This window comes from Mastomys coucha, unplaced genomic scaffold (assembly GCF_008632895.1).
Source record: "Mastomys coucha isolate ucsf_1 unplaced genomic scaffold, UCSF_Mcou_1 pScaffold3, whole genome shotgun sequence".
NCBI lineage: Eukaryota > Metazoa > Chordata > Mammalia > Rodentia > Muridae > Mastomys > Mastomys coucha.
Genome location: NW_022196909.1, coordinates 15,565,847 through 15,576,653, shown reverse-complemented (window position 1 = coordinate 15,576,653; position 10,807 = coordinate 15,565,847). Strand labels below are relative to the sequence as shown.

The following is a 10,807-nucleotide window of genomic DNA, read 5'->3' as shown; positions in this document are numbered from 1 at the left end:
AAAAAAAAAAAAAAAAAAAAATTACTACCCAGAGAACTGACTGGTGACCCAATTCACATGCCCTGGTGCTGGGACTATTTATGTGGAATCTCAGAATTATACAAAAGTCGAGTTTCATATTCCAGAATATTAAAAACTTAATGACGAACTCCCACCAGCCCCGATCAAACTGTACTTTACCTTGAGCAGCAAGGAAGCGCTGGGTCAATGGAGGTGCATGTGGTGCCCACTCTTGCCCCCGAGCGAGCTGCTTGTTTGAGATCTACTGCTGTGCATGATCGTGATGAGACGCATGCAAACGGCTGATCACTCTGTTTTCGCCACCCCACTCCCCAATGAGTGGATATCTGAGCAAAAGCAGATGACCCTGGCAGAATATTCTTTACAAACAGAAGTGGGGCCAATTTACACATCATCACATAGAACTGTCTGGATGTGGCTCCAAAGTTTTTCCTTGTTTGCTTGACCCCTGTGGACTACCCTTCACTCCTAGTCCAGTATTTTCTGCTAAATTAGAGGCTCTCTCTTTTACATTCTCGAACCATTACACTGTCCATCAAGATTAAATTATTCCTTTCTCCTCAGGCCTTTGTCTGGCTGTTTAACTCTGGACCATGCCAGCCTTTGCTCCTCTCTGCTTACATGTCATATACTAATGCCACCTTCTTAATTGTCATTTCACAGTCTGAAATATCTTCCAAAATGTAGAAGGAAAGAGTCTTTTGTCTACCACTGTTTTAGAAAATACCATTTGCGTGGGCCTGCCCACCCACATCTTACTATTCTAGTTTTGGCAGGAGTCTGGCCTTCTTCAAAGGCACCCATGGAGTGGGGAGAGGTTCACTACCCCACCCTTCCCTCAGGCGCTAGAGGCAGCTAATTATTGGATCTTTGACTACAGCTTTTCTGAAAGACTCTGCTGTAAAGGAACTGCCCCTGTGCCTGCCGCTTCTTGCTTTGACCCTGATTACAGGGCTTAACTTTGTACCCCATGTTGGCCTGGAACATTGGGTAGACCAGGCTAGCCTCTTGAGCATAGTGATTCTCTTATTTCTACATGCTAAATGCAGAAACTGTAGGCATGAGCTTCCTCCCCTAGCTCCAGGCCCAAACAAAGCTCAGTAAAGAACTGTTAAAGCCTGGCGGTGGTGACACACACCTTTAATCCCAGCACTTGGGAGGCAGAGGCAGAGGCAGGCAGATTTCTGAGTTCGAAGCCAGCCTGGTCTACAGAGTGAGTTCCAGGACAGCCAGGGCTACACAGAGAAACCTTGTCTCGAAAACAAAACAACAAAAAAAGAACTGTTAAAATGTAAAGTACCAAAAGATGAAGAGTATTCATTTTTCTTCCTTCCTTCTTCCTTTCTTTCTTTCTCTTTCTTTTTTTCTTGAGAAATGCCCGCCCCCCTCTGTTGTTGCTTTGTATGTTGCTTGTTGTTTATTTTCTGTTTAGCCTTGACTGTCCTGGAACTCATTCTGTAGACCAGTCTGCCCTAGAACTCAGAAATCCACCTGCCTCTGCCTCGAGTGCTGGAGAATCAAAGGTGTGTACTACACCACCAGGCTGAGAAAAAACTCTTTGTTTATCAAGCTGTTAAGTAATAGACAAACTGAATTCAGTTGAAATGTGTGCATTAATCTCGAGATTTTTTTTTTTTTATGTAGGCTGAGTGTCAGGGTAAACTCCATCTCACAGCTGTAATCCTCCTGCCTCATGCTAGGAAACAGACCAAGTATGAGAGCACATGCCTAGAATCTCTGAAGGCAACGATGGGAAGATAACAAGTTGGGCTAATATGGGAGACTCATCAAAGAAAGAAAAATGTACAGATGGACTTAATTCAGAATGTGTCCAAATTACATGTTTGATATATCAAGGAGAAACATTTCAAAGTAAAATTGGGAGTAGACTGGTATACCCTAGCATTTGGGAAGCAAGGTTGGTCGCTGAAGGTCCTTTGCTCAGCCCTTACTCTGGTGCCTACACTTTCATAGCAAACACATGTCAACGTCTTGCTTAGCCAGGCATACAGAATACAGACCTTTCGTCTCCCAGAAAAGAACTGTCCTCATTTATTAGACAAATAAAATAAGCAAACGCACTTGGTAGGGAGAGCCTGTCGGGTCACGTGGCAAGGTGGTGTCCAGAGGCTTAATCACCCATCTTTAGCAAGTTGGGCTTGCTCTTCTCTCTCTAGCTGGGTGCTGTAACTTCTAATTCTACTTCATCTTTGAAAGGAAATGCTGCCGGATTTTACACTTGGATTCTGTTTTGGTTTGGGTTGAATCTGCCTTATTCTGACTGACCCCTGAAAAAAGAAACTATATATGTGAAACCGTCAATTTCCAGTCTATAATCACTGAGCTGTTTTCGTGGTTTTTGTTTTTGTTTTTCTTAGGAGGTGCCCAGACATGGGTGACTGGAGCGCCTTGGGGAAGCTTCTGGACAAGGTCCAAGCCTACTCCACGGCTGGAGGGAAGGTGTGGCTCTCCGTGCTCTTCATTTTCAGAATCCTGCTCCTGGGGACAGCGGTTGAGTCAGCTTGGGGTGATGAACAGTCTGCCTTTCGCTGTAACACTCAACAACCCGGTTGCGAAAATGTCTGCTATGACAAATCCTTCCCCATCTCTCACGTGCGCTTCTGGGTCCTGCAGATCATATTCGTGTCTGTGCCCACGCTCCTGTACTTGGCTCACGTGTTCTATGTGATGAGAAAGGAAGAGAAACTGAACAAGAAAGAAGAGGAGCTCAAGGTGGCCCAGACCGATGGGGCCAACGTGGACATGCACCTGAAGCAGATTGAAATCAAGAAGTTCAAGTATGGGATTGAAGAACACGGCAAGGTGAAGATGAGAGGGGGCCTGCTGAGAACCTACATCATCAGCATCCTCTTCAAGTCCGTCTTCGAGGTAGCCTTCCTGCTCATCCAGTGGTACATCTATGGGTTCAGCTTGAGTGCCGTCTACACCTGCAAGAGAGATCCCTGCCCCCACCAGGTGGACTGCTTCCTCTCACGTCCAACAGAGAAAACCATCTTCATCATCTTCATGCTGGTGGTGTCCTTGGTGTCTCTCGCTTTGAATATCATTGAGCTCTTCTATGTCTTCTTCAAGGGCGTTAAGGATCGCGTGAAGGGAAGAAGCGATCCTTACCACGCCACCACCGGCCCACTGAGCCCATCAAAAGACTGTGGATCTCCAAAATACGCTTACTTCAACGGCTGCTCCTCACCCACAGCTCCACTCTCACCTATGTCTCCTCCTGGCTACAAGCTGGTTACTGGTGACAGAAACAATTCCTCATGCCGCAATTACAACAAGCAAGCCAGCGAGCAAAACTGGGCGAATTACAGCGCAGAGCAAAATCGAATGGGGCAAGCCGGAAGCACCATCTCCAACTCCCACGCCCAGCCGTTCGATTTCCCTGACGACAACCAAAATGCCAAAAAAGTTGCTGCTGGACATGAACTCCAGCCATTAGCCATCGTGGACCAGCGACCTTCCAGCAGAGCCAGCAGCCGCGCCAGCAGCAGACCTCGGCCTGATGACCTGGAGATTTAAACGGAGGCTTGAACATCAAGCTGCCAAGCGATTGTGGAGGAGAAAAAGGGTGCTTACAGAACGTGCACCTGGGGTGTTCATTTCGTTCCCATGGAGGTGGTACTCAACAACCTCAGAAATGAGGCGTAGAAAACAAAGACATTACAATACCTAGGTTCCTTGGGGGTGTTTTGGGATAGCTGGGCGGAACAAGTGGGAATAAGGGAGGTACATATTGGTATTCGATGTAGAAGATTCAAAGAACTTAAATTCTAGTAAGAGTCATATTGGATGAACATAGATAAGGGCTTTCTCTCTCTGCCCCCCCCCCAACTGAACCTTAAGAATAGTTCTGTATACGTGAGTGAGTGGGTATTTGTTTGTTGTTGTTTTTAATTTTTGTTTTACTGAGATTCTGCGATAGCTTTGAGCAAGAATCCGTGTCCTCAACACGGCATTTCCTTTATGAAAAGACAAGTTGTCCTACATCCCCCCCGCTAAAACATTCCAGTGTTTAAAAACTTGCAGTTTGCAGGTAAGCTTCCCTGGCCTGACCCTCTAGGTGTGGATGGACCTTGTGCTACTCTATAGGATTTTCATTCTTAGTATCAATTCGAAGTTCAGACAAGGCTCAAAGAAAAAGATTGCCCGTGTATGTGCATCTCAGTGGGTTCTTTTTCGAATCAGTCCCACCTTTGTCTTCCATACATTATCCTCAGCTGGTCCTCACCCTCACCAAATAGTTTTTAATGACATTTTTTAAACAGTTGTAATGTCTTTTTTTTTTTTTTTGAGTTAGCATCAGGGAGGCAAGCCATGCTCAATATTTAACAATCGCTTCTACGTGTGGGTATGCGTGTGTGTAAGGGTGTGTTTTGTCATTGGTACAAGCAGAGGCAGTATAAACTCACAAATACAGATTTGAATCTAGTGCACACAGTGTTCAAATTTGAACCTTCCCCGTGGATTTTTGCGGTGTGGGCCAACGTGGTGTTTACATTATAGAATTCCTGCCCTGTAGAAGTGTAAAGCACACCTTTTCCCTAAATATTTTTTTTCCACGTATCCTATTATGGATACTGGGTTTGTTAATTATGATTTTCTCTCTCTCTCTTTTTTTTTTAGAATGTAGCAGTAATCGCCATTACTGAAATGAATGATTTCCTTTTTTCCAAGATATAATCATTGATGCTTGAATGATAGAATTTTAGTACTGTAAACAGGCTTTAGTCGTTAATGTGAGAGACTTAGGAGGGGGTTGCTTAGAGTGGACTATCAAGTGAGCCTAAAGGAACTTTTGTAGTAATCTGATTTTTTTTTTTTTTTGGTCCTACTTAACTACACATTAACTCGGAACTTGTATTCTGAGTTTAGCAGTCTTTTAGATTGACGAGCAACTTGGATGTTTGCACTAAGATTTTCTTTGAGATGCTAGAGCGGGGTGAAGGAGGTACCAGCAGTGCACACGTAACTAATTTATTTGAACTGTATGCTAAAGACACCTATCAGTTTCTTCCAGTGACTTTTTTTAAAAAAAAAAAAAAAAAAACATCACGGATGACTGAAATGCTGAGTTTTCATGTGTTTCCTCTTGCGCGTCGGCTGCGTAAGGAGTTTTTGTACAAGGAGAAACTAATTTGTTTGACATTCCATGTTAAACTACTGTCATGGTCAGCTTCATTGCATGTAATGTAGACCTAGCCCATCCAATCATGTGCTCGGGAGAGTGTTCTTTATTCAATAAAGTTTTAATTTAGTATAATAAAGATAACCTGCATGTCTTGTGTGATTTAAAAATAAAAACTTACCAAATTTATTCAAGATTACCAAAAATAGATCCAACGATTATTAGCATCTTGGACTAGTGAAATTCACCTTTTTTATGTGTTTTGATCTTTTGCCTGCCTGTATCTTGTGCACCATATCTTGTTGCCTTTGGTGGCCAGAAAAAAAAAAAAAATAGTATCAAATCCCCTGAGGCTGCACTTAGAGTTGTGAACTGCCATATGGGTACTGGGAATCGAATCTGACTCTTTAAAGAACCACTGAGCCCTCTTTGCAGTTTTTTTGTTTGTTTGTTTCTTTCTTTCTTTCTTTTGTTGTTGTTTTTTCGAGACAGGGTTTCTCTGAGTAGCCCTGGCTGTCCTGAAACTCATTCTGTAGACCAGGCTGGCCTTGAACTCAGAAATCTGCCTGCCTCTGCCTCCCAAGTGCTGGGATTAAAGGCGTGTGCCACCACCTCCTGGCCTCTTTGCAGTCTTGCCATTCATATTTTAAAGAATATTTAGAAGAGAAATGGCATAGGATTTTTTTTGTTGTTAGTTTGTTTTTTAACCATAAGCTATGTTCTGTGCATCACTGATTTTGAAATATTGGGGTAATATTTTAACAGGAGATGAAATACAAATATTTAATTTAGAGTAAAGTTTCACCCCACACCAGGCCCTACACACTCAGAATCTATCCTAGAATTACATGCCAGCCACTACATTCTCTTGCCACGACTTCCTCAATACCTGGAATTGTAGACCCGGCGTAGTGGTTACAGTTTCAGGGAGGGTGTAGGGATTGTTCCGTGCAGTTGGAGCTAAGACTTCCGATATAAATCAGGTTGAGCAGACGCTGCTTTATCGCTGAGCTGTGCCTCCACCTGGACTCATCTTTAATGAGACGTGCTAAGCTGTCCACAACTACAAGCGTGGGTACCCTTACATTCAGAAAAAGAACTAGATTTTGGTAATTTTATTAAGAAATGTGAAGGCATTAAAGATGGTGGGCATCTTTAATCCTGCACTCACAGGTTGAGAGAGGTAAATGGATCTCTGGGCTTTGGAAGCAAATGTGGTCTAGGGTGATTTCCAGACCAGCCAGGGCTACATAGACTAAAGACCAAGTCCCAGGAAGAAATGAACACTGCAAGAGGGAAGTGACTGCCGGGCGGTGGTGGCGCATGCCTTTAATCCCAGCACTTGGAAGGCAGAGGCAGGCAGATTTCTGAGTTCAAGGCCAGCCTGGTCTTCAAACAAACAAACAGTAAATACATTAATTTAAAAAAAAGGGGTGGGGGGAGTGACTGGTCAGTTGATGAAATTTTGGCTACAAAATGCAATATAAAGAATAAATAAAATGCAAACACCAGTAATATATCCGTACATGGGCGTCTGAGGCAGAACTCCTCAAGGTCAAGCCTCAATTCTTAAATACATCTTATTAATCTCAGTCACCTGCATCAGGGCTGGCAAGATGCCTCAGCCGAGAGAAGTGTCTCTTAGGGTCAGGTGGAAAGGAGAGAACCGACTTCTCAAATAGTAATGTAGGGATGGAGATGGAACGGCAGAGCTGCGGTTCACAACCCGTGGGTCATGGTGACCATTAGAAAACATGTACTTCCAAAGGCCTTAAGAGCTAAGACACTGCCTGGCAGCAAAATTAAATTATAAAGTAACAACAAAATAGTTGGGAGTCACCACACCATGAACTGTATTAAAGGTTTGCGTGGGGGGGGTGGGGGAGGTCAAGAGTCACCGGCCAACCACTCTACAACACTCTGCAGCCTACTTGAAGTCCAGGTTTGATCTTCACTATATAAACTTGGGAGGTAGGCGGAGGATCAGAAGTTCAAGGTTTCGAGGGACTGGGGAGGGAGTCATAAAAACACTTTAAAATGACTGAATGGTATCCAATGTGTCATACTAGCTAAATGATAATGCTTTTCTTTAAAAAGTTTAAGGTCCTCAGCCACGTTAAGACTGAAACCAGCTTGAGATAGATGAGTATGAGACCCTCCCTGTTTTCAAAAGAATAAAACCCAGGAAGACCAAAAGAACTAATCATGTAAGCCACTGTCCACATTTCTCTCAGTGTATTGAAAGCTGCGGCTACACAGTGAGCCCCCTCAAAACGACTCCCCTCAGTCGCATCTCCAACAGAAAAAACGCAAGCACTCTTACATTGCGTGTCCGGAGTTTGAACATGCAGAAGTACATGAAACTGGGTCAAATTTAACCATCATCTTTTTTATACTCCTCGGTGGACATCAGAGAAACCTTAATTTGTAGAAGAAATCACTTTATTTTACACACACCTACCACCCATCAGGTGTTAAGAAGTGGAGAATGACTGAATGATCTGGGTCCCCAAAAACATACAAAAGAAATCCTTCTGGATACTGGAACATTTATGTTCTGTTTATTTTTTCCAATATACATATATAGAGAGAGATGATGCCATTACATTTTCTGTTTGTGTTTTGAGACAGATAGCCCAGGCTTGGCTGACCTCAGTCTTGCTGGGTAGCTGAGGCTGAATTCTTGGTCCTACCTTGTAAGCTTGTGGCACAACATCCAGAAAATTCTGTAAACTTTTCTTGCAGGGGGAGAGGCTGAAGAGCCAGTGGAAGCCAACTGGGACAATTTAGCTGAGATGTAGGTCAACAATAGACAGCTCCAGAGTGACCTAATGCAATTTTAGAGGCCCTGCCTATAGTCACAAGGCTACAGGTTCAATTCCTGTCACTACACAAAAGTTTTATTTTTAGAGATTTATTAGTTTTATTTATGTGTATGTGTGAGTTTATGGATACTACATACAAGTACCCACAGATGCCAGAGAATATCAGAACAGGCAGTTGTGGGGCCACAGATGTGGGTGCTGGGAACAGAACACACACACATACACGCACTGTTTCTAAAGGTGGCAGAATTGTCTCATATCTTTAGACATTAGAAAGTCTGGCTCAATTCCCTTATTTTATTCAGTAAATTATCATCTTACTCTCTGGATGTTTGGTTAAGCTTTCAGGCCAAGGGCTGTTCCTTTATCATATTTTGTGAAAACTGTTCAATTTCTCCACCTGCCCAGGGTACTAGGCCCCTGCCCACACATTACCCCTTCTAAAAATTCCAGATGACTTCAGTTTCCAACATGCCCAAACAGCTGAGCTTTGTGTTTGGAGGACGGAAAAAAAAATAATATATATATATAGATATATATAATGAAGTTGGGGAGCTTATTAAAAATCTTAAAAGTGAGTTTTCTCCATAAACGGCAGCACACCAACAGTAGGAACATGTTTATAGTCTTTATTGGCTCCTCGCTTCTGTTTTTACCTTCTCCTGGTTGAGGCAAATATAATTGAGCCCCTGACATGTCAGAGTTTGCAGCTGGCAACTTTCAGCACTCAAGGGGAGACGTGGAACAAACAAACCGCACAAACCAGCGCGTGAAGAAGGCAAGGGAAACCGTGGGGCCTGTGGAAAAGATTGTTCATTTGGAGGTATTCAAAACAGTGAGATTTTAGGTCAGGTTTTGTTTTGTTTTGTTTTGTTGTTTTTTTTTTTTTCCTCCTGATCACCAGATGTTTCTGGGAAATGACTAAAAAAAGCTTACTTGAGCTCTAATGTGTAGAGAAATTTCAGTACGCAAATACTTTCTGGTTGAATATAAACAGTACTGGGAGGCACCCCCCCACACACATACACACCCTAACACACACACCCCAAACACACACACACCCCGAAAAGCCAAACTCTCTGCCCCAGTCATTTAATGTACTCAGACCCCCTACCCCCACACAATATGGTTCACAATGGAGCCTATTTGGAAGTTTCTGCTACACCTTTTTCAGGTAGTTTTAACTACGCTGATCTCTAGATTTGGGATACGAGAGGTTTTCCTTGCTAGGGTACCAGAAGCTCATTCTCCTACCATTATTTTGTTTTATTGGTAAATAAAACCAGGCATGCACATTTTGAGCCTCAGCATTAAGAGGAGGCAGATAGAAGGGTTTGTTTGAATCTTTGTCATTTCAAGGATAGTGTGTTTTACATAGTGAGACTTCCTCTCAAAAAGAAGGAGGAGAGGAAGAGGAAAGTTAATACTAACGCCAGGCTTGGGGACACATGCGTAACCCCAGAGGAAAAGCAGAGGATGGAGACTTCTAGTTGGGTATGGTGGTGGGTGCTTTAATTATAGCACTCAGCACATAAGGCAGGGCAGGTCGAGACAGATTTCTGTGAGTTCCAGGCCAACTAGGGATACAGTGAGACCTAGTCAAAAAACAAAACCAAACAAACAAACAAACAACCCCACATAAAACAAAACAAACAATCACAAACATGGAAGTGCTGTTGAGGATCGCACACAAAGGCATACACTCACACAAGCTGCTCACAAATACATAAATATAAATAAAATCACACCATCTTTAGTCACAAACTTAGAACATTACTATAGCTGGGCAGTGGTGGCGCACGCCTTTAATCCCAGCACTTGGGAGGCAGAGGCAGGCGGATTTCTGAGTTCGAGGCCAGCCTGGTCTACAGAGTGAGTTCCAAGACAGCCAGGGCAACACAGAGAAACCCTGTCTAGAAAAAAAAAATCACTACTATAGTTGAGCTTACCTCAGAGTCTTTTAGAACTCGAGGATAAACTATCAGCATTCGTTAAACAGAACTAGGGTGTCACATCTAGCCAGAGTCCCAGAGTCTGAACAGCCACAGCCTAGCAAACCGCTGATGTTTCTAACACAACTGTGGCTCAAACTCACAGTTCTTCCCCCAACTCCGAGCCACTAGAATGAAACCTCACTGGAGTGGTTCTCCAGCAGACGGACCTCAGTTCACAGAGCTCCTCACTATCAAGGGGACTAGAAGTGCTGATATACAACTGGGGTATAGTGATAACACTGTGGCTATAGGACCTGATTGAAAGGCTGGAGACAAAGGCAAGTTCAAGGCCAGCCTGGGAACCTAGTGAGCACCAGCCCCACTGGGGCCACGTAACAAACTCTTTCAAAACCCAACCAGAAAGTAAGCATGATGGAACCTGCCTATAATCCCAGGAGGAGGGAGGTGGAGGCAGGACAACCAGAAGTTTAAGATCATCCTGAACTGCATAGTGAGGTCAAAAACAAGGTTGAATAGATGAAGGATTTGTCTCAAGAACAAGCAACATTAATCAATCAATCAGTCTCGGGAGAGCCATCCTACATTCATGACTTTCATATTTTAGTGAGGCTGAGAACGGTGGAATACACCTTTAATCTCAGCATTTGGGAGGCAGAGGCAGGCAGAACTCTTGGAGTCAATTGGTAGCCTGGTCTATGGCGTAGTGAGCTCCAGGGCAACCAGGACTACGAAGAGTCTATGTCTTTAAAATAATAATAATAAAAAATCATATTTTAGTAAAACTAAAATAATTTGTAATTTAAGTGTAAGTCCTCTGGCATTCTAACATGAATAATTCAGTATATGTCAACACTGTAGCA

General features: G+C 43.3%; 1 protein-coding gene across 1 annotated transcript in view; it reads left to right on the top strand.

The window, feature by feature from the left end:
• Gja1 (gap junction protein alpha 1) overlaps positions 1-5,311 on the top strand; it is a 12,936-nt gene extending 7,625 nt beyond the window's left edge. The window contains exon 2 of the mRNA XM_031347636.1: positions 2,400-5,311. Coding sequence (XP_031203496.1) covers positions 2,413-3,561 — 1,149 coding nt within the window. The 5' untranslated portion in view covers positions 2,400-2,412 and the 3' untranslated portion in view covers positions 3,562-5,311. The remainder of the gene's footprint in view (positions 1-2,399) is intronic.
• Positions 5,312-10,807: the final 5,496 nt, after the last annotated feature.